Here is a 23,856-nt window from a genome sequence, read left to right on the forward strand (position 1 = left end):
AGAATGATCAGTTCTTCCTGGATCTGCCTCTTGTAGCATCAGATCATGTACCAGACTGGCCCTAGGCAGCCTGTTGGAGATTTCCAGGGATCTACTGCCTTTGTCTCTCTTCTTTAGTTGTTACTATACTCAATCTGTGATCAGCCGTCAGGCTTAAGGACCGTGGGTGTGGCAACTTAATTCCTGTAGGCAGGGCTTTTATTTCCCCTTAGTATGACACCACTTGGAGGGGGATGGTCTGTCTGCTGTACTGGGGCTGAGTCAGCACTGGCTGGTCCTGGGAGGGGGTTAGTGTAGCTTCCACTTACTCCTCCGCCCTCCTGGATCTCCGTCTGTGTTGTCCTTGATGATATTTCTTTAATCTGTCTGGTTGTATTTCAGCTACTTTTTGGTGAATCTTTTTCTCTGGTTAGTTGATTGAGAGTCACTCTGCCCACCTTGTCTTGAGATCTTTTGTGAAGGTGCTGGTAAAACATAATTACACAACCCAGGCAAGAAACCCACACCCTCCAATGTCTCCCCCAAATACAATCCCACTATAGGCTGCAAATGAGCCCGTGTTAATATACTTGTGGAGATACTGGGACTCTTATTTTGTAGGAGAAACAGAAAGGAGTTGTTTTAAATGAAGGAAGGGTAATTTTTGAGCTGGAAGTTGATAGAGTATTAATATTAGCAATTGGGATCAAGGTTATGTAAGAGAGCAATTAACACTTGCACTGTATGTTTGAAAAGGAGGGGAGGGTTACAGTGTGGAGTGAGAAAGTGGAAGTGTATAGTATTAGGATTATATAATCGGTATATACTATATGATTAGTGTGGGAGGTAAGGTAGACACAACAGACATCTAGGTAGACAGACAGCCAGAAATTGAATGAGAGGGCTGGGGAGGTTAGAAGGTAGGAAATAGATTGAGAGAGAATTTTTTAAGGGTAAAAATACAGAGTAGAAAATAGCAAGACAGGAAGGGAGAGAGGAAAGAGAGAGAGAAAGTAGAGAAGAGAAGGGTAGGAGAGAGAACGAAAGAAGAAGGGGAGGTAGAAGAGAGGGGACTGGATTAAAATTCTTTTTTAAATTATATATTATAAAAAAGATTAGGAGATTAAAACATGATATAAAGCTGCAAGATAGAGAGAAAAGGTGAATAGAGAGAGAGAGGAATAGGAGATAGGAAAGCAAGAGGATTTGGGAGGAAAGGAGCTCAGAGGAGGGAAGGAAATCAGGAGGAAGAGGAGATATTAGGGAGGGGAGGATTGAAATTGAAGAGTTGACAAAAGATAGGATGAAGGAGAGAAATACAAGAGGTAGGGAAAGAAGTGGGGGGATGGGGTAGAAAAAGAGAAGGGGTAAGAATGGGAGAGTAAAGGGAGAGGGGGATAGATTAGAATTATAATTTGAATATTAAGAGATTAGAATATAAAGTGGATTAGGGAGAGAGAGAGAATATGTATAGGGAGAGAAGGAAAATAAGGACAAGAGATGAAAGAAAAACGAATGTAGACTGAAGGGGGACAAAATAAAGAAATTTAATAAAGTTGAAGGTGCGTAGCGCAGAGAAAGGAGAGGGTGAGAAAGGGAGAGAACTTAAAATTATAAAATTAACTGAGAATAGGATGCAGGGGAGAACGCTAAGGGGAGAGAAGGGAGGGAAGGGGAGGGGAGAAAATGAGTGAGAATAAGAAGGGACTGACGGTAGGAGTAGTTAGAGAGAGAGTGAGAGAGAAAAGAATGAGGATTTTAACTCAATTCAACTTTTATGCACAGTCTCTGGGTATTTTTGGTTTGTTTGTTTTTGGTTTTTCCTTGCTTCCTTCCTGAGTCTGCTCCTATTCAAAATTCCATGAGTTTCAAATCTTTTCTGGTTGGTTGGCTGGCTGTGGGAGGGTTCTGCTTGATTCTGGGGTTGCTAGTCTTTTTTTTGTGGGCCTACCACCGCTCTGCTGTGAGCTGCCTTTAGTTGTCCCCTCCTGAGGCACCCTCAGCCCTCCTCAGGCTTGTCCAGCTACTCCTTCCCACTGTTGGTCCAGCCTGTGCCTGCCAGCAATCCCCGCTCTGCCTCCAGTCCTGTTTCTATTCCCAAGCTACAGCTTCTGCTCTCTTCCCTGTCTATATGCCTGTGCACCCTATCTCTCTCCCTGTCTCAAGATCGTCCCTTTGTTCTGCAGGACTCTGGCACAGTCGGTCAAAGTGCCGGGCCCAGTGGCCCTTTCCTGCCCAGGGCCTCTCCCCTAGTCTGGAGCTTTGCAGTGGCTTTCCTGTGTGTGCTCTTCTCCTTGCCCCAAAACTTTCTCTATTCCGAGCTACCGCTTCCGCTGGCTTCCCTGTCTATCGGCCTGCGCGCTCTATCTTTCTTCCTACCACAGCACCGTCCCTTTGTTCTGTAGGATTCCAGTGTGGTCGGTCAGCGCAGCACTCTCCTACCCCGGGGCTCTCTGCCGGTCTGGAGCTCTGCAGCAGCCCTTCCCTGCGGCCCCTTCTCCCCGCCCTAAAACCGTCTCCCCTCCAGAACCTCCGCCTCCGCTCTCTTCCCTACTTACACACCCTGCACGTCCTATTTCTCTCTTAGCCCCAAACCCGCCTTTTGTTCTGTGGGATTCTATCGCGACTAAAGAGCAAACACTGATTTCAAGAACACAGTTCTCCCCCTGTCCGGAGTTCCGCAGCAGCTTTTCTGTGCTGCCGTTCTCCTTGCCCCAAAACTGCTCCTTTGTTCTGTAGGGCCCTAGCGCAAGTGCTGGGCGCGCCCGGGATGCTGAGCTTTCCGTCGGAGGTTGCAGCTGAGGATGTTTCTCTCTAGACTCAGATCACACAGTTTCTCCCAGTCCTGATTGTTCACTGTTCTCTCCCTCCTCTGGCTTTTTCGGCCAAATCCTCTCCCTAACTCCCTACAAGAATTCACTCCCTGCTAGTGAGCTCTCCGGCTTGATACTGCAAACGCAGGGAGTCTCGGAATGACTCAGCCTGCAGTTTGTGATAAACCCCTCCACCCCCCTCCACGCTGCTCCCACGATCTCCTCCCCATTCACGTTATCAGATATTCACACTCACTCAGTTATTCCTCCCCGCCTTTGTTCCTCCTGGATTGTCTCCTTAACAGGAGCGAGCTGAGAACACTGTCCCTACTCCGCGGCCATCTTCTCTCTCTGCAAGGATTTATTTTTAATGAGAAGAGATTGTTGCCTAAGTCAAGTCTTTATAAGAATATTATGTGACAGAGAATAAGTAAATAGAAGAGATATTTTTATTTTAGCTGCCTGTAATTTACTCTGGTACTTTATTATGTGAATTGTGTTTCTGATAAATTCTAGTGCTGCTTAGCAGTGTTCTAATGATATTTTTTAATGTCAGCATCATCAATATTTTGTCAGCTGAGGTAGTTAAAACAAAAATAGCTTTATACAGCCTAAAAATTAAAAGTAAACAGAAACTAACAATCTAAATATTGAACACTTTTTTTAAGTAGTTGCTATCTATCATAATTATTTTCTTGGCCAAAGTTTATAGAGGTGCAAAGATTTTGTTTGAATTTGTATTTTCAGTTAAAGTTGAATTAAAAAAAGAAAAAAAAAAACTAAGTTGCTATTGAAGATGCTAATATTGGCAGATGCTTTATAAGATCAGATAGTTTTTAAAACTTTAACACAAATTTAGAGTGTTCTTGGGTTGTTATTAGACCATGCCTGTCAAGTTTATGAAATACATAATGCTGGGAGAGCTAACAAATTCTTTGGGTCAAGCCAGGATGCCAAAGTAACTAAAGAGACTGGAGTGATGGATTTGTTGGTCTCACAGCATGACATTTAATGAAAATAAATGTAAAATGCTATACTTGTTCAAAAAAGATGAAGAATAAAAAAGGTAAGAATTAATCTATAGAATAAAGAGCTAAGGTTGAATGTGGGGAAGAATTGTTTGACAGGGTTCTTTCGATCATTGACATAGATTATTGAAGAACAATGTAGAATAGCTTTTCTATTAGATTTGAAAATGAGAATCTATTTTGATTGTCTCAAGGCTTTGGTACCGAGCTACTTAGCTTTTTTAGGTGCCTTCTAGCTCATTGCATCATTGACCATGTTTAGCAGAGAACTCCATTGAAAAGCCATGCATTTTTAAAGTTATAATTGATGTATAACATTAGTTTTATAAGTTTCAACAACTTATAAAAGACAAATGCCTACCTGCATTTTTTGGTGAATCATATTTTAGATCATACATGCCCTTTTATGCGGTGGAACTTTTGCTGAATTTTGAGTATTATTTCAGTGATATTTTACTATTTTTTTAAAAAGGTTGAGAGTTTAATGCTGTTTTCAGTTTCTATAGTCATTACACAAAAGCACTAGGGTGAAACAGATTTAGAAAGACAGGGAAAATCTCACATTTTTTGTAATATGAATATGACTGTAGAACTACTGTATATACCTTTACTTCATTTTCCAATAAAAACTAAGTATATTATTAACAACCACTAGATGTCTCTGAATTCCCTTGTAAATAATTTTTTTCCTGCATCTTCTTTCTACAAAACTTTTACCTCTCTCTTTACCAAGATACTTATCTCTAATGTGTATGTTCCAAAGGGCAGATATTAACTATATAGGTGATTGCAAAATGAAACCTTCCTTTTTTCTTTTGTAAATGAAGACATCTTTGTCTATAATTACCTTTTAGAAGGTGGAATTTATGATTTTTAATCTTTAAAATATATAATAGTTTATTTCATATTTAAATATTGTAATACAGACTGTTAACTTTTTTGTCATATTGTTTCTATTTTCCCTTTAGGTAATAGATCATTTTTGCTTATATGTCTAGATTTAGTATAAAAGTAGTATATTTTTTTTCCTTTTTTTTTTAAAGTATATTTCATTGATTATGTTGTTACAGTAGTTCCAATTTTTTCCCCTTTACTCCCCTCCACCCAGTATCTCCCTCCCCCAGCATCCCCCCCCAAGTCCATACCCATGGTTCGTAAAAAATAACTATCCCTCCCTCTCAGATATTAAGACCCTTTGTAGTCTTGTAAAGGACAATGGGCGAAGGTCTCAAGCTCCTCTAGCTGCTTCAAGCTGGACATGGTCGTCGTCCTACCTACCCTTGGGTCCAGAAATCCCTAATAATAGTGGGGGTGTGCAGGGGAGGGTGGCCTTCCCACATGGGGAAGGATTGTGCAGACTCCAGGTCAGTTGGCTGTCTCCGGACAACGGCGTGCTTGGTTTAGCAGGCTGGCATCCTTCTTGTGTTCCAGCCATTTAGTTCAGCCAAACTGTTGAGTCTCAGGAGGCAGCGCTGCAGAGAGGATTAAGTGAGGCTTATGCGTACAGACAATCACTCAGGTAATGCGGTCATAGGCTTATGCCCTTTGAAAACAGAAAACACATGTTAATTTATGTAACATAACCAACAAACAAGTCTCTAAATCTGTAAGACTGTCTTATTGGGAAGACATCCAGTTGCAAGGCACTTAACATTCTACTTGCCTGAAACTTGAATCTCTTTGGTGATATCACAGATATGGTTTAATTTTCAAGTGAAACCATTTTTTAAGTGAGAAGAAACTTTTAAGACGGTTAGCTGCCCTACTTTACAGTCTGCCACTGATCATTGTGATTTTCCTTGAATAATGATTTTTCTCCCTAAGATTACTCTCCTTGTCTTTAAAGGGACTACATTAAGTCCATTTTAAATTTATCCGGTTCGTTTGCATAAATACAACAAGAGCAGCAAATGATCACTTATGATCTTTAGTTCTGTTTTGCTGGAACTTACCCAAAGAACATTAAAGGTGGCCCTCAGTCTGCTCTTCAGGGCACAGAAGCTGGGCCACATACCTGGCATTCATCCTTGCCTGTACACACCTGTCCTTTCCAAGTCTTTCTGGTTTTCCATTGTGCCTTAAGGTCCCTTCTAGCCATCTTTCAGGAAAACAACCTTCGGTCCTTCCCTGAAGAGATTGCTGTGGACCGCACAACCAACCATGGCAGCAGGCCTTTTTTTTCGCGGGCTTTTATTACCTTTGAAAGTCATTCCCAGTTCCTTAGGGCTTTTTGGTAACAACCTGAGCCCAAGCATGTCTCCTTTAGACTTGACATTCCAGTCAAAGGCTTGGTCAGAAAAAGGAACATCTATTAACAACTGGTCTTATTAGTTCTATGCAAAGAAACTTAAGTCATTACTTGTTTAGAATGCCAAACTCTGGAGAGATCAAATAGGGAGAAAAATATACAACGTGAAGGAAAATCTTTGTCCTAATATTCACTGAACTGGCATTTCCATTCTTCATATTTTCATTTTCCCCCACTAAAAAAATTTTTTTCTTTGTTTTTCCATTACAGTTGTCTCACTTTTTTTTTCCCTCTTGCTTCCCTGTATCCTGCCCCTCCCTTCCCCCACATTTAGTCCCCACTCAGTTGCCCATGTCTGTGGGTCATTTATATATGTTCTTTGATTTGACACTTCCCCTTCTTACCCCCTTTTTTCCCTCCCACCTCCCCCCTTGTTACTGTTAGTCTACTCCTTGTTTACATACCTCTGGTTCAATTTTGCTCATTTGTTTGTGTTGTTCATTAGTTTCCTGTAATAGGTGACAGCATAACGTATTTTTCTTTCGTTGTCTGGCTTATTTCGCTAAGCATAATTCTCTCTAGTTCCATCCATGTTGTTGCAAATGGTAGAAGTTCCTTCTTTCTTTCTGCTACATAGAACTCCATTGTGTAAATGTACCACAGTTTTTTGATCCACTCATCTACAGATGGGCATTTAGGTTGTTTCCAGCACTTGGCTATTGTAAATAGTGCTGCTATGAACATTGGAGTGCATAGGTTCTTTTGAATTGGTGTTTCAGGATTTTTCGGATATAATCCCAGTAATGGAATTGCTGGTTCAAAAGGCAGTTCCATTTTTAGTTTTTTGAAGAAATTCCAAACTGTTTTCCATAGTGGCTGCACTAGTCTGCATTCCCACCAGCAATGCACCAGGGTTCCCGTTTCTCCGCATCCTCTCCAGCACAAGTTGTTTGTTGACTTGTTGATGATTGCCATTCTGACTGGTGTGAGGTGGTATCTCATTGTGGTTTTTATTTGCATCTCTCTGATGGCTAGTGATGTTGAGCATATTTTCATATGTCTATGGGCCCTCTGTATGTCTTCTTTGGAGAAGTGTTTGTTCAGGTCCTTTTCCCATTTTTTAATTGGGTTGTCTGTCTTCTTGGTGTTGAGTCGTATGAGTTCTTTATATATTTTGGAGATCAATCCCTTGTCTGAGATGTCATTGGCGAATATATTTTCCCATATGGTTGGTTTCCTTTGCATCTTGCTGATGTTTTCTTTAGCTGAGCAGAAACTTTTTAGTTTGATGTAGTCCCATTTGTTTATTCTTTCCTTTATTTCCCTTGCCTTAGGAGATATATCAGTGAAAATGTTGCTACGTGGGATATCTGAAATTTTCCTGCCTATTTTTTCCTCTAGGACTTTTATGGTATCACGGCTTACATTTAAGTCTTTGATCCATTTTGAGTTTATTCTGGTGTATGGTGTAAGTTGGTGGTCTAGTTTCATTTTTTTTGCATGTCCCTGTCCAGTTCTCCCAACACCATTTGTTAAAGAGGCTCTTTTCACTCCATTTGATGTTCTTTCCCCCTTTGTCAAATATTAGTTGACCCTATGAACCTGGGTTTATTTCTGGGCTCTCTATTCTGTTCCATTGATCTATATGTCTGTTTTTATGCCAGTACCAGACTGTTTTGATTACCGTGGCCTTGTAGTATAGTTTGATATCAGGTATTGTGATTCCTCCTACTGTGTTCTTCCTCAAAATTGCTGTGGCTATTCGGGCTCTTTTTTGGTTCCATATAAATTTTTGAAGTATTTGTTCTAGGTCTGTGAAATATGTTGCTGGTATTTTAATAGGGATTGCATTGAATCTATAAATTGTTTTGGGTAGTATGGACATTTTAATGATGTTGATTCTTCCCATCCATGAGCATGGTATATGCTTCCATTTATTTGTATCTTCTTTAATTTCTTTCTTCAGTGTTATGTAGTTTTCTGAGTACAGGTCTTTTACCTCCTTGGTTAAGTTTATTCCTAGGTATTTTATTTTTCTTGTTGCTATGGTAAATTAAATTTTTCTTTCAGTTTCTATCTCTGAGTTTTTATTGTTGGTGTATAAAATGCCTTTGATTTCTTAATATTGACTTTGTATCCTGCTATTTTGCCGAATTCACTTATTAGGTCGAGTAGTTTTTTTGTGGAGTCTATAGGGTTTTCTATGTACACTATCATGTCACCTGCAAAATGTGGCAATTTTACTTTTTCTTTTCCAATTTGGATGCCTTTTATTTCTCTTTCTTGTCTGATTGCTGTGGCTAGAACTTCCAAGGCTATGTTGAATAAGAGTGTGGAGAGCGGACATCCTTGTCTTGTTCCTGATCTCAGGGGGAATGCTCTCAGTTTTTGCCCATTGAGTATGATGTTGGCTTCAGGTTTCTCATATATGGCCTTTATTATGTTGAGGTATGCTCCCTCTATTCCCATTTTGCTGAGAGTTTTTATCATAAATGGGTGTTGTACTTTATCAAATGCTTTTACTGCATCTATTGATATTATCATGTGGTTTTTGTCTTTTCATTTTGTTTATGTGGTGTATGACGTTTATTGATTTGCGAATGTTAAACCATCCTTGCATCCCTGGGATGAATCCTACTTGATCGTGGTGTATGATCTTTCTAATGTGTTGCTGGATCCGGTTTGCCAATATTTTGTTGAGGATTTTAGCATCTATGTTCATCAGCGATATTGGCCTGTAGTTTTCTTTCTTTGTTGTGTCTTGACCTGGTTTTGGAATTAGGGTTATACTGGCTTCATAGAATGAGTTTGGCAGTCTTCCCTCTTCTTGTATCTTTTGGAATAGTCTGAGAAGGATAGGAGTTAGTTCTTTCCTAAATGTTTTGTAGAATTCACTTGTGAAGCCATCCGGTCCTGGGCTTTTGTGTGCTGGGAGTTTTTTGATTACTGCTTCAATTTCGCTAGCTGTTATTGGTCTATTCAGACTTTCTGCTTCTTCTTGATTCAGTTTGGGAAGACTATAGGTTTCCAGGAATTTGTCCATTTCCTCTAGGTTGTCAAATTTCTTGCCATACAGTTGTTCGTAATAATTTCTTATAATCCTTTGTATTTCTGTGGTATCAGTTGTGATTTCTCCTCTTTCGTTTCTGATTTTATTTATTTGGGTCCCCTCTCTTTTTTTCTTGATGAGTCTGGTTAAAGGCTTGTCAATTTTGTTTATCTTTTCAAAGAACGTGCTCCTACTTTTATTGATCTTTTGAATTGTTAGTTTAGACTCTATGTCATTTAATTCTGCTCTGATCTTGATGATTTCCTTCCTTCTACTTGATCTGGGCTTTGCTTGTTGTTTTTCCTCTAGATCTTGTAGCTGTAGGGTTAAATTTTTTATTAGATATTCCTCTAGCTTTTTTAGGTAGGCCTGTATTGCTATGAACTTTCCTCTTAGGACTGCTTTCGCTGTATCCCATAGGTTTTGGGTTGTTGTGTGTTCATTATCATTAGTTTCCAGAAACTTTTTGATTTCTTCATGGATGTCATTGTTAACCCATTCATTATTTAATAGCATGTTATTCATTCTCCATGAGTTTGAATGTTTTTGACTTTTTTCCTTGAGGTTGATTTCCAATTTTAAGGCATTGTGATCTGAGAAGATGCTTGATATAATTTCAATTTTCTTGAGTTTGTTAAGGCTTGTTTTGTGTCCTACCATGTGGTCTATCTTTGAAAATGTTCCATGTGCACTTGAGAAGTATGTATATTTTGCTTCTTTGGGGTGAAAACTTCTATATATATCGACTAAGTCCCTTTGATCTAGAGTGTTGTTCAGTGCCTCAATATCTTTGGTGTTTCTTTGCTTTGAAGATCTGTCCATTGTTGACAATGGGGTGTTAAAGTCCCCTACTATGAGTGTGTTGTTGTCTATATCTTTCTTGGAGTCTTTCAAAAGTTTCCTTATATATTTCGGTGCTCCTAAGTTGGGTGCATATATATTTATAAGGGTTATATCTTCTTGATGGATTTTTCCCTTAAGTATTATGAAATGTCCTTCTTTGTCTCTTTTTATGGACTTTGCTGTGAAATCTGTTTTGTCTGATATAAGTATTCCTACCCCGGCTTTTTTTTCATGCCCATTTGCTTGAAATACTTTTTTTCATCCCTTTACTTTCAGTCTGTGTAGATCTTTTGTTCTAAGGTGGGTCTCTTGTAGACAGCATATATGTGCGTCATTCTTTCTAATCCATTCAGCTACCTTATGTCTTTTAATTGGAGCGTTTAATCCATTTACATTTAAGGTTATTACCGATAAGTACTTATTCATTGTCATTTTCCCCCTTTGTACTCGTGTTCTTCTCTGTCTCTCTCTCTGTTTCTTTATCTTCTTAGAGCAGACCCTTTAGCATCTCTTGCATTGCTGGTTTGGTGGAGATGTATTCTTTTAGCCTTCTTTTGTCTTGGAAGCTCCTTATTTCACCCTCCATTTTGAATGAGCGCTTTGCTGGGTATAGTATTCTAGGTTGTAGGCCTTTGTTTTTCATTGCTTGGAATATTTTTTGCCATTCCCTTCTGGCTTGTAGTGTTTCCGCTGAGAAATCTGATGATAGCCTTATTGGAGTACCCTTGTATGTTATTAGTTGTTTTTCTCTTGCTGCTTTTAGGATCCTCTCTTTGTCTTTGAATGTTGCCATTTTAATTATGATGTGTCTTGAGGTGGGCCTGTTGGGGTTCATCTTCATTGGGACCCTCTGCGCTTCCTGGACTTGCGTGACTCTTTCTCTCGTCATGTTAGGGAAGTTTTCTGTCATTAGTTTTTCAAAGAGGTTTTCTATCCCTTGCTCTTCTTCTTCTCCTTCTGGAATTCCTATGATACGGATATTATTACGTTTCATGTTGTCCTGCAGCTGTCTTAGAACCTCTTCAGTCTTGTTCAGTCTTTTTTCATTTTGTTGCATTGTCTGGGAGTTTTTGTGTAGGTTGTCCTCCAGCTCGCTGATCCGATCTTCTGCTTCCTCTAGCCTGCTTTTAATTCCTTCTACTGTGTTCTTCAATTCAGAGATCGTATTCTTCATTTCCTCCTGGCTCTTATTGATAGCTTCTATGTCCTTTTTCATGCTCACGTAATTTTCTGTGAGTTCCTTGTAGTTTTTCTGGAGTTCTTTGTAGTTTCCGCTGAGCTCATTCAGCTTCTCCATAATCCATGTTTTGAATTCCTTATGTGATAGTTCGCTCCCCTCTATTTCATTTAGCACTCTTTCTGGGGATTCTACCTTTCCTTTTGATGGGAGGTTGTTTCTCTGTCTCCCCATTTTTTTGACTCCTATTGTTTGTTGGTTCTTCTTAGAATGATCTGCACTTCCTGGATCTGCCTCTGGTGGCGTCAGATCATGTACCAGTCTGGCCCTAGGCAGCCTGTTGGAGACTTCCAGGGATCTACTGCTGTTGTCTGTCTTCTTTGATTGTTAATCTACTCAATCTGTGATTAGCTGTCAGGCTTAAGGACTGTGGGTGTGGCCGCTTAATTCCTGTCGGCAGGGCTTTTGCTTCCCCTCAGGCTGACGCCACTTGGAGGGGAATGGTCTACCCGCAGTACTGGGGATGAGTCAGCACTGGGACCCAGTCGGCTGCTCCTCCAGTTCTCCCCTCAAAGCCACTGTGCCAAACTCTCCCCAAGTGTCTCCAGTCCTCTCTGCCTTCCCTCTGCTTGAGCCCAGGGTAAGTGGTGGCCAAAATATTTTCGTATGTGATCCACTTAAGAGCTCTTTTTCTCCTGCTGTTTCTCTCCGGCTAGCAAGAAACCCTGTGACTTTTCGCTTTTCACAGCTGATACTGTTTTACTTTCCACTCTGTTGCTGTAGGCTGGGAAGCCCAGCTGGGGGTTTAGACCCTGCCCTTCTCAGGGGTATCCCCAGCTGCTGAGCTGTTTCTCAGTCCCTTCAGCTGCCACCCATGTGAGCCCAGCCAGCCCTTCCGTGTCTCCGCACTCCCTACCGGTCAAGTTGTGATTTAGCGGCCTTTTCTGTCTCTCCGTGGTTATAAGACTTCTTTCCAGCTAGTGTTCCGTTGGTTATTCCAGATGATTTCTCCAAAATTAAGTTGTAAATCCAGACTCGTCCTGGGAGGAGGTTAGTGTAGCTTCCATTTACTCCTCCACCATCTTGGATCTCCAAGTAGTATATTTTTAAATACACATATGTTTAAACTATCATTTTTGGAACATTTTTCTTTATTTTTATTTTTTAAGTATGTTTTATTGATTATGTTTTTACAATAGTTCTAATTTTTCCCCTTTTTTCCTCTGCCCAGTACTCCCCTTCCCCCAGCAATCCCACTCCCCTTAGTTCACGTCCATGGGTCGTGCACATAAGTTCTTCGGCTTCTCCCTTTCCTCTATTATTCTTAACTTCCCCCTGTCTATTTTGTACCAACCAATTATGCTTCTTAATCCCTGTACCATTTCCCCATTTCTCACCCTTCCCTCTCCCAGCTGATAACCCTCCAAATGATCCCCATACCTATGATTCTGTTCCTATTCTGGTTTGATTAGTTGGATTTTGTTTTTATTTTTTAGATTCAGTTGTTGATAGCTGTGAGTTTGTTGTCATTTTAGTGTTCATAGTTTTGATCTTCTTTTTCTTAAATAAGTCCCTTTAACATTTCATGTAATAATGACTTTAGCTTTACCTTGTCTGGGAAGTATTTTATCTGCCTTTCCATTCTAAATGATAGCTTTGCTGGATAGAGTAATCTTGGTTGTAGGTCCTTGCTTTTCAACACATTGAATACTTCTTGCCAGTCCCTTCATGCCTGCAAAGTTTCTTTTGAGAAATCGGCTGACAGTCTTATAGTCAACCCTTTGTAGGTAACTCTCTGCTTTTCTCTTGCTGCTTTTAAGATTTCCCTTTATCTTTTACCTTTGACATTTTAATTATGATGTGTCTTGGTGTGGTCCTCCTTGAATCTAGCTTGTTTGGGACTCTCTGTGCTTCCTGGACTTGTATGTCTATTTCCTTCGCCAAATTTGGAGAGTTTTTCTTCATTATTTTTTTCACATTAACTTTTAATATCTTGCTCTTCCTCTTCTCCTTCTGGGACCTCTATGATTAGGATGTTGGCACATTCTAAGTTGTCCCAGAGTTTTCTAACCCTCTCCTCATTTTTTTCCAGTTCTTGTTTCCTCATTCTGTACTGGTTGACAGTATTTTTCTTCCTTATGTTCCAAATCATTGATTTGAACCCCGGTTTCCTTCCCTTCACCATTGGTTTTGTGTGGATTTTCTTTTGTTTCATTTAGCATAGCCTTCACTTCTTCCCTGATGTGTATGCCATACTCAAGCATATCTGTCAAGCCTGTGAGCATCTTTATCACCAGTGTTTTGAATTCTGTGACTGTTAGGTTGGCTATCTCCTCATTGCTTAGTTCTCCCACTGGAACTTTGATCTGTTCCCTCTTTTGGGCCATACTTCTCTGCCTCATCATCTTGACAGGCTCCTGTGTTTGTTTACCTCTGTGTCTTAGGTGGAGCTGCCACTCCTGTTATGTTGTAAGGGGCATAGCCAAGGTATTCGTCAGTACATGGTGAGCCGTCTCACGACATTGTGGTGCTGTCTGGATGAGTACTTCCTTCTTTATACTTTTATTTGTTGAACTTCCATGCTGCTCCATTTTCTCGAACTTCTGGTTTTCTCTAGTTTTGAGGTAGTTATATTCCTTAGTTGTGGAGGGAGACCCAGCGTGTGTGTCTAGGCCTCCATCTTGGCTTGAAGTTGGAATATTTTTGATAATATTAATCATTAAGGAAGTAAAAGAAGTCAGTCAGAGAAAGGCAAATACCATATGACTGCTTACATGTGGAATATAAAGAACAATGTAAATGAACAAATGAAACAAAAATACACTCATAGCTACAGAGAACAGACTGATGGCTGCCACATGGGAGAGGGGTTGGGGGACTGGATGAAAAAGATGAAGGGATTGAGAAGTACAGATTGTTAGGAACAGAATAGTCATAGGGATGTAAAATACAGCATAAGGAATATAGTCAATAATATTGTAATAAGTGCATTACAAATTGCCAGGTGCATACCGTAAATACAAGGGGGAACACTTCGCAAAGTATTTGATTATCTGACCACTCTGCTGTACATCTGAAACTAATACAAAATAATATCAAATAGAAAAAATAAAAATAAAGTAAAAAAGTAGATTCTAGTATTTCTAGATGACCTATCTGCCCCCATCATTTAAAATAATTACTTTTGTATAGTGAATCATATTCACAATCTAGGAAGATTGAAAGAAGCAGTTGTGATTTCCGAAGTTAAAATAATTTGTTTTATTGAAAAATCACATCTTAGAAATACAGAGGATGTAATTTGATTCATTGTGTGTGTCACTGTGTTCTAATTAAAAATTTTCTGTTTTCATTTTATTCAATTTTATTGATGTTTAAACTTTAAATGTAGCTTACTAAAGAAGCTATCTCTGAAAACATAATCTTGCTTAAAGATGACTCTTCTTTCCCAAGAATACAATAAACAGTGTGGAAATACTTAGAACAAAGTAGAAACCTTGGTAGTTGTTTTATTCTGAGATCTTAAAGTACTGAATTCATGGCTTCTGACTTAAACAACAGTCTTAAAGTGTTTAAAATCATGAACCTTCACTTCTAAATATGCCTCATTTTGAAAGCCTTCAGCTAAAAGTTGAAAATTTCTTTGATGCTTTTCTCCATTTAAAAAGTCTTGCTATACAAAAGAAAAAAAGTTTTAGTTTTACTTCTTCGTGCTAAAAAGATTGCGATTTCTTTCTCTGAAAACTTATGTATTCTTTAAGTAATCAGTCCCTATTGAACTACATAAACAAGTAGGAAGGGTATCATCATTTTAGAATTTTAAGCTCAGAACATATGAATAGCCCCTACCATGTTCTTCCTAAGAAAAATATCTTAAAATGGGGTCTTAATCCTAGGACATTCAAAGACTGTCAGAATGAAGGACTTTTACCAAATGACTATAGGAAGAAATAATACTTCATATTTATATACTATCTTTTATATAATTCTTGCCAGTCCCTTTATCAACATTAAATCATTAATTTTCTTGACTTTCCTTTTAGGGAATGGATGTCAGGGTATTGTATCCATTTATTTAGTTATAGACTAATGTGATTGGAAGATTTGAGAAGAATCTGAGAGGTTCAAAAGAACTAGCACATTAGTCAGTTTACTGGAAAGGACATATGGAAAGTACCCAAAGCTTAATCAGTACTTTTTTGAACCTCCTTAGGTTCTTTTAAGTACTTAAAGGAGAAAAGCAGAATTTAACTCTCTGAGATAAAGAACAGTTCTTCATATAACAATTGATTGTATCCTTTTCAGGGTTGCTTTGACTCTTACTTTTAGTAAAATATAATTCTTACCTTTTAACTTCTGGGGAGCTTTTTTCTTTCTTCTCAGCCAGCTAAAGGAGCTGTGTGCACATTGCCTGTGGCCATGTACCTTGGAGTTGAATCAAATTATTAGTAATTAATTATTACAATTACCCTGCCTTTTGTAGTAGTTTAAATGATTTTTTTCTGATAGCATCTCAGAGAATCACATACTGTTGTATACAATGTAGTAAAAATTTCATGTTATTACTGTTTGTTTTTAAATATAGTTATTATTAATGAAAGTGTCCCTTATTTAAAGTTAAGAAAATGAAATTCCTCATTAGAATTTTAAGAGAAAAATACTTTTTAGAAAATATCACTATAGCTTTTTATTAGGTTGCCTCCTATTTTTATATGTTTATCAGGGATGATAAGTGTTAGGTTATTAGTTCATCAGTCAGAGGAGGATTTTATTTATCAGTACTTTGGATAAATGAAAGTCAAATTTGAAAATTTTCACCTTATTCTATAGTCCTAGTAATATTTTTGTTTGTTGTTTATGCAGCATGGTCTACAAAATTTCATAAAGCAGGCCAACTCACAATTTTTGATTTTGTATGTCAGTAGTTAATTGTAGGTTAACAGCTAATATTGATATTTTAGAGCACTATATTGTTAATGAAATGTGAGAATGAGAATTAATGTGAATTATTAGTAAAACTGGTAAACTGTAAAGTGTATTGATGGGCTCTTCCTGACTAGAATTATTAAAATGTTAACACAATATGATTATTCTCATAAGGATATATTATTAACTCATGCACTTAAAAAAGGAAAATATTTCTTTTTAGCTTTAATTTTGAGAAGGTTCTATATAGAGAAATTAACAGAGAAGGTAGAGTTTAACTTCGACTTGTGGGTTAGATCAGAGGAATAGCTTCATAGAAGAGGCCTTCCTTAGAAACAAGTCTTAAAATACTAGAAGGAGTTGTCCATGGAATTACATTCAGGGTTGTGGAAACAACATGTGCAAAGGTATAAACAAGTAGAGCATATTCAGAAACTGCAAGGAGGTTGGTATGGTACGGTGTAAGTAGGTAAGATTCTGGGAAATGAAATAGCTGGCAGCCAAACTACGAAGGACCCTCCCTGTCTGCTATATTGAAGTCTTCGGTCTTTAGTCTATAGGAAGTGGAGAGCCACTGAAAGACTTTTTAAAAGATTTTATTTATTTACTTTTAGAGAGAGGTGAAGGGAGGGAGAGAAACATCAAAGTGTGATAGTTACATGGGTCGGTTGCCTCTCACATGCCGCCAAGCAGGGACCTGGCCCACAACTGAGGCATGTGCCCTGACTGGGAATTGAACCAGTGACCTTTTGTTTTGCAGGCTGGCACTTAATCTACTGAGCCACACCAGCCAGGGCTGAAATATTTTTAGCAGATCAGTGACATGATCATATTTACATTTCAGAAATATTATTTTGTGTATGTGGGCAAATGTCTACCTCAACTACCAACTATAAGGCTGATAATCCGCACATTTATGTGTCTATCTTTTCCCTATTCCTTATCTTTTCTTTCTTCCCTTGACTAATGTGTTACTGTCTGCATTATTTTTTACTACTGCTTTCTTAATTTTTGAGTGCGATTGGTTATATCAAAAGGAACCAACATAGTACTTATCCAGCTCAAAAATCATCAATGAGATCCTTTTGTCAACTGAATGAAGTAAAATTTCTTAGTTCTTTGTTCTTCATTTCTAGTTTTTTCTTTTGTACTTTGATTCAAACTTAGCCTTATCCATCATTCTTACACAGCACACCATTTCCCCAGTTGGTTTCTACCAAACATTATACTAGGATATGCAAGTAGATGACATGCAGAAAAAGGGTTCTGTGTTCAAATAGTTTGGGGAAATGCTGATACTGAATCCTGCTCTGAGAAGTCCTGCCTTGAAGGTATTTGTTTAACCTTTTTAAAATCCAGCATTTCCACACATGCATGAACACAAAACACTTTGTTCTTTTGCCACAGCTCTTAATCTTGCAGAACAGTTTTCCACTTGTCATTTTCCTGTTGTCCCGTTTAGCATCTCTCTTCCCCTTGTGTGCTATTTTTCTTCCTCCAACTTCATGCCTAAATCCAGCATTGGGAAACGGTGAGAGAAAAAGATAATTAGACCATAGAATTGTAGAAACAGTTTGAGATCACATGAACATGAACAACTCCCTGTAACCCTAGAAAAATAGGAAGATAAAGAGTTATAAAAATTTAGGGGACTATGTAAGTAAAAGGAAAAATTATAAAAGGTGAAAGTGTATTTGATGTCATGAAATTTCTCATAGTCATTTCATAGTCACTTAGTAATTCAAAAAGTATAACACTTGTATTGGTAACCTGGCCTCTCTTGTAATGTCGGTTTTTATCCACTGTTCTGTTTATGATACTTTCTGTTTAGTTAGTCTTTAAGCAGGTGAATAAATAATGGGGTTGGTAGCTCTAGAGAAAGTGACAATACCTAGACTAGGAAAGCAACATTTATACTCTACCATTTCTTGGTGCCTTTTTCTAGTGAGTTTGATTATTTTTCTGTGTCTGGAGTAGTTAGTGACAGTATAAAAGGAATGAATGTAGGAAGTTATTATACAGTCTATTTATAATTATTTTGAGATATTCTACTTATATGCATATGAGACTGTCTCAAAAGTATTAGGTTTTTTTTTTCTGAATCACCCATATGAACCATGAATCTGTATCTAAAGATATCTGCATTCATAGGCAACTGTTATTGGGAATGATAATAGCCAGAGGGTATAGCTTAATGATTCAAGAATCAGCTTCAAGTAAAGACCCCTAGAAACCAACAATCAAATCTCATCAGGGTCAGCTTAGCCCTTTCTATAATAGATAAGTTGAATAACATGCTGTTTTAATTTGTATGTGTGATATTGGATGAGCTACGGAGAGTATTTGGTCTGCATATTAAAGATACCAGTATTGTTTTGGTAAGGAAAATGCCAGTGTTATTTTTCCTAAATTATTTAACCCTGAGTAATGGAATATGTACAAAAGACTTGAATGTACCAGTGTTTTGTAAGGTTATTTTTAATAGTTAAACAATAACTTGTTAACAAGGATTTTTTTCTGGTTAGAATATCTTTGGTTTTCTGCCTCCTTTTGGGCTTGCATTATAAAGAGTAGAAAATACTTGGGTAGTTGATAATATTTCTGTATGTAACAGCATGGCATTTTTCTGGCTTTTATTTGGACAGATCAAACTTTTAAAAACCACTTTCCATTTCTTTTCTTTTTTTTTTTTTTTTGAAATTTGATTCTTTATTAAGGAATTTCAATTTGTTAGGACTTTTTTGAATTCGTGTTTGCAAACATTTAACATTGGGGGGTGAGGAGGTGAGGAGGGGAATCCAAGAGCAACTCACATCATCCTCCAGATGGGGGTTTCCACTTGAACCTTGCCTAGCTCTCGCTACCGGCCCGAAAATGACTTCATATCTTGGGAACCGGGCCTTCAGAAGCGTTGGGGGACCGCTGGGTCGCCACCTCTCGGACTGTGTCGGAGGACTGCTGGGTCGCCGTCTTCCGGGCAGCGTCGGGGGACCGCTGGGTCGCCGCCTCCAGGGCAGCGTCGGGGGGACTGCTAGGTCTCAGTCTCCTGCGCAGCTTTCCTCTCTGAGCTTTGAGCCCGGAGCTGGCGGTGATAGCAAGCCAAGTTCATGATCATCTTGGACATGTCCTTTTGGTAAGAAGGCCGACCAAATATCAAGATCTCAGCCTCGCCTTCAGGGTCCCATTGATTAATGTGAAGCAGGGTCTGAGACACACACTCGACGTGTGGAATGTGCTTTCCGCCCAGGCCAAAGATCGCTTCCACCAGCCACACCTCGAGATGAACTGCCTTCGGACTTTTAAGGTACTCGGAGTGGAACCAGTAGTGCTGTTTGCTGATGTTACTGAGCACCTGGAATAGCCTCCCTTCCCGCTGTTCGAGCTGCACCAGCGTCGGAAACCGCTTGGGGGTGACCATGCTGCGGCAAGCCTCGCAGGGAGAGGTGGCCTAGAAAGCCGGAAGGTGGCAGTTGGGCCTGGCTGCCTCCACTTTCCGTTTCTTAAAAATGCTACAGATTGCCTAGCACCTAAATGTTCATTGCAGAAAATTTGGAAAATACAGGCTAGTATAAAGAAGAAAATATAAGTTACCATTGGCCTTATTCTCTGAGGTATCCGCTGTTAACCACTAGTAATGCTGTAGTTAATATTCTTGCAGCTATTTCTCTGTGTATGTGTGTGTGTGTGTGTGTGTATATATACACACACACATCTTATATTATATAAAATAAGATGTGTTTGTATATTTCCAAATTACCAAAAATTTAGTCTCCAGTATGTTCCTGCTATAAATAACATTGCTCTAAACATTCTTCTGTAAAACTTTGTATATAGTTCTTATTTTCTTACATTAAGTTTCTAGAAATAGAATTGTTGGTTCAAAATGTATGAAATTTTTAAGAAAACAATTTGATATTCCCAAATTACTTTCTGGAAAGGTAGTGTATTAGTTTGCAAGTGGCTTAATCAGAAATTTCTCACAGTTTTGGAGAATGGAAGTCTAAGATCAAGGTGCTAACAGGGTTGGTTTTCAGTGAGACCTTTATCCCCAGACTATAGATGGCACCTTCTTATTTTGTCCCATATGGTCCTTTCTCTTTTGGAGTGTAAAAAGAGATATCTCTGGATATCTCTTCCTCTTACAAGAACACAAGTCCTGTAGGACCAGGATCCCACCCTTATGACCTCATTTAACTTTAATTACCTCCTTTGGGCCCTAACTCCAGTCACAATGTGAGGTATTAAGTTCAACATATGAATTTTGTGAGTTCACAATTCAGTTCATAACATTAGCATCTTGTCATCACTGAGTTTGAGTTCTTGTTTTACCATCTTACTGCTGACTCTGGATGTGTAGACCACACGTGCATACATGCACATATCATTGCTAATTGGATAAAGATGGTATTGTTTTACTTTGCATTTCTTTGATCACTTGTTTGAGTGACAAATTTAAAAATATTTAGATATTTTAATTTTTAGGAGTTTTCTGTTATTGTACTTTGACAATTTTTGTTGGGGTTTTAATTGTCAACAAACATACATTTTCATTTGGATGTTTAGCTATTTTGTATTTTATTAGACAATTTTTGCTTAGGCAAAAAAGGAATCATGTTTTAAAATGTTACTTATCCTTTAATGTTAGACTGTTATTTACCTTTAAAATACAGCAAATGTATACAGGGTTAATAACTATAAGTGTTCATATTAATGAGTCATGTTTGATACTCAGCATACATTCATAAAAACAGTTTATATTATAGTTGGAAGCATTGATTTGTTGGAGTAAAATACAAGTAGTGGCAAGGATAATGCAAAATCTTTTCAGCTATTGTTCGCTCCAAGTTAACAAACACAGCAGTGTTTCCTGAGATGTGCTCTTCAGAACTCTGATTCCACAATATGTTCTGTGAGAAGGGAGTTCTGTTGGCTGAATAGTTTTGGGAGCTGCTTGTGTCCTACGTCTCTCACCTGGTGGTTGACAGTGTTTGTCAGGAACTTGAAGGCTCTGAGAAGCCCTATACTAAAGCAATATGTTTCACTTTTGTAAACTGAGTACTCCCAAAACTTATTTTTGCAATAAGATATTACCTTATTTTTTTGTCTATGTGATTTTAACTTTTTAGTTTGAAATATTTATAGATTCACAGGAAGTTGTAAAGAAATGTGCAGAGAGGTCTTCCATGATGGTAATATCCTGCATAACTATAATACAATGCCATGACCAGGAAATTGACATTAGTACAATCCACAGAGCTTATTCAGATTTCATTGATTATGCATGCACTTCTGTGTGCATGTGCACTCCTGTGAATGTAGGTCAGTACAGTTTTATCACATGTAGATTCATGTAACCAGCACCACTACATGAGTCCCTTGTGCTAGCTCTTTATAGCCACACCCAGTCTCCCCCTTTCCCTAGGCCCTGGCAACCATTGATATGTTCTCCATTTCTAAACTTTTGTTATTTCAAGAATGTTATATAAGTGGAATATGTATGTAACCTTTTGAGATTGGCTTTTTTCATTCAGCATAGTTCCCTTGAGATTCATCTAGATTGTTGTGTGTACTGAGACTTCTTTCCTTTTTATTGCTGAGTAGTATTTCATGGTATGGATGTACCACAGGTTTTTACCCATTCACCCATTGAGTGACATTTACCTCCTTCCCATATTTTTGGTGGAATCTATTAATATCCTATATGAATATTGTTCTTAATAATACCAACTTTAGAAATCTGAACCATAGAAATTATACATTTAAAGAATTATTACTCTTTAAGGATTATTCCTGGATTACAGAAATTAAAAAATCTTTTACTATTTGGTTTAGGAGTTCCAGAGACGCTGTAATACTCTGATTTCATTGATTGAGAAAGAAAATATGGAAATTGAGGAAAGAGAGAGAGCAGAAAAGAAGAAACGTACAGCTAAAACCCCAATGGTAAAATTTTCAGCATTTTCCTAACTTTTAGGTAGATTCCATTTTTTTACATAATTTAAATGCCTATATCATGTTTAATGCCTTAGTGATACCTATTATAAAAACTGGTTTTATGAACTGCTAATTTGTTTTTGACAGAAAATGAATTACACTACAAACACATTTCCTATTTGGTTATAGAATATATGGTTAGGAACTCCTTAGTAACAGGGCTCAGTACTTATAAAACATTCCTCATGACTTTAAGAAAAAGTATAATGCAAATAAAATTCTTCAACTTGAGACTAGAGTTGTTGTGGGGAGTAGAAGGAGGGATTTGGGATGGCATGGGACTGAAATTGAAACAGGGAGTTCTGATTTGATCAAATAAGTTTTTCTTACCTTTGTGGAACTATGAGTTCAAATGAGAACTTTGAGAAGACTTTGGTTTACTTGCTAGTAATTTAAGTGTTGAATAATAAGATTACTTGATTTTAATCCAGTCAGGTTGTTTTGTATAGCTACAATTTAAAATAGTCTTTAATAGATCATGTTATTTGAGCGTGGTTATGTAAACTACCATATTTCATCAAGTCTCAGGTGCCTTCCACTCTAAGACACAGCATTATTTTATGTACACTGAGAAAAATTGTTGTCAAGTTACTATAACTTGTCATCAGTTGTAAGATGCATCCTGATTTCAGAGATGCTAACTTGGGAAAGAAATGTGCATCATAGAGCATATGAAATGTGGTATTTTAACTTCCATCATACAGTTTTTAAAAATAATACACTCATAAATAACATTTTGCCCATACAACTTTTAAGTATTAAGTAGTTCTATAAGAAAAGAGTACATTTATAGTACCACATGTAAATAGACACTTGATTACTATTTTTATGCATATCTTTTGTCTTTTCTTAAAAACAAACATCTTTGATGGTTATTTTACATTGGGTTACATAGTTTGTTGGGCTATATAGAACATTAATTGTGAGTGTAACATTTAAGTGAATATTCATGTTAAAAATTTTTTTTAATGCATTTACATCCTAGATTTAACATTGTTGGGCCATTTAAAAATGTCCATATTGGAGCAGAACATTAAATCTGTTTCCATTTTAGTCACAGAAAAGAAAAGCAGAGTCAGCTACTGAGAGCTCTGGAAAGAAGGATGTCAAGAAGGTGAAATCCTAAAGCCTAGAAATAAAGTTTTAAATGGGAAACTGCTATTTTCTTGTTCCCATCTTCAAATGTTAATTGCCAGTTCCAGTGTATTCATGGTACTCTAAGAAAAATCTTTCTCTTTTTGATTTTTTTGCATATTTTATATATTTTACAATGCTTTCTACTTGAAATGTGTAGCTTTATATTTTATGCATTCTAGTATTTTTGTGTACTGTATTTTGTGCATTTCATGTCTTCATCAAAATCCTCTCAGTCCTTGTTCTTTTGAAGCTTGTGCTGAGGTTTTAGCTTTTCTATGTTTTATATGCCGCTGCTTTGAGAGAGAACCTAGATTCTATAGCTGTATTATTGTTGTTTCATACTTTAAATTTATATGGCTGTGGAAAAATAATTAAAATGATTTGAGGAGAAAGACTTTTTCACTTCTTTTTTGCTTTCTTTTCTATTGCGTATGGGATTGTTGTGTTACTGCATACTGTGATTAGCATAATACTTGTTTATTTGAGGTCATCTAAATATTTTTTCCTAAAGAAATCAAGGGTGACAACAGAAAAAATATAAAAAAACTAATATTTGATACCGTGCTTGCTGTCAGTATGAGTCACATTTAAGTTATTCTCTATTCAGGTGGGAAATATAATAAAGAAATATCTATAAGAAATTAATTATTTCCTGTTTTTTG

At 37.7% G+C, this 23,856-nt stretch overlaps 1 protein-coding gene across 3 annotated transcripts in view; it reads left to right on the forward strand.

Moving 5' to 3' along the window:
• Positions 1–23,588, forward strand: part of SMARCA1 (SNF2 related chromatin remodeling ATPase 1) — a 122,543-nt gene extending 98,955 nt beyond the window's left edge. For 2 of the 3 annotated variants that reach the window (XM_090264346.1, XM_090264347.1), the window contains 2 exons: positions 21,896–22,006; positions 23,112–23,588. In XM_090264346.1, the coding sequence (XP_090120472.1) occupies positions 21,896–22,006; positions 23,112–23,183 (183 nt within the window). In that variant the 3' untranslated portion in view covers positions 23,184–23,588. The other variant, XM_090264348.1, reaches the window with a different exon arrangement.
• The last annotated feature ends 268 nt before the right edge of the window (positions 23,589–23,856 follow it).

Source organism: Furipterus horrens, unplaced genomic scaffold (genome assembly GCF_987537825.1).
Source record: "Furipterus horrens unplaced genomic scaffold, mFurHor1.1.pri manual_scaffold_17, whole genome shotgun sequence".
In the NCBI taxonomy this organism is placed as follows: domain Eukaryota; kingdom Metazoa; phylum Chordata; class Mammalia; order Chiroptera; family Furipteridae; genus Furipterus; species Furipterus horrens.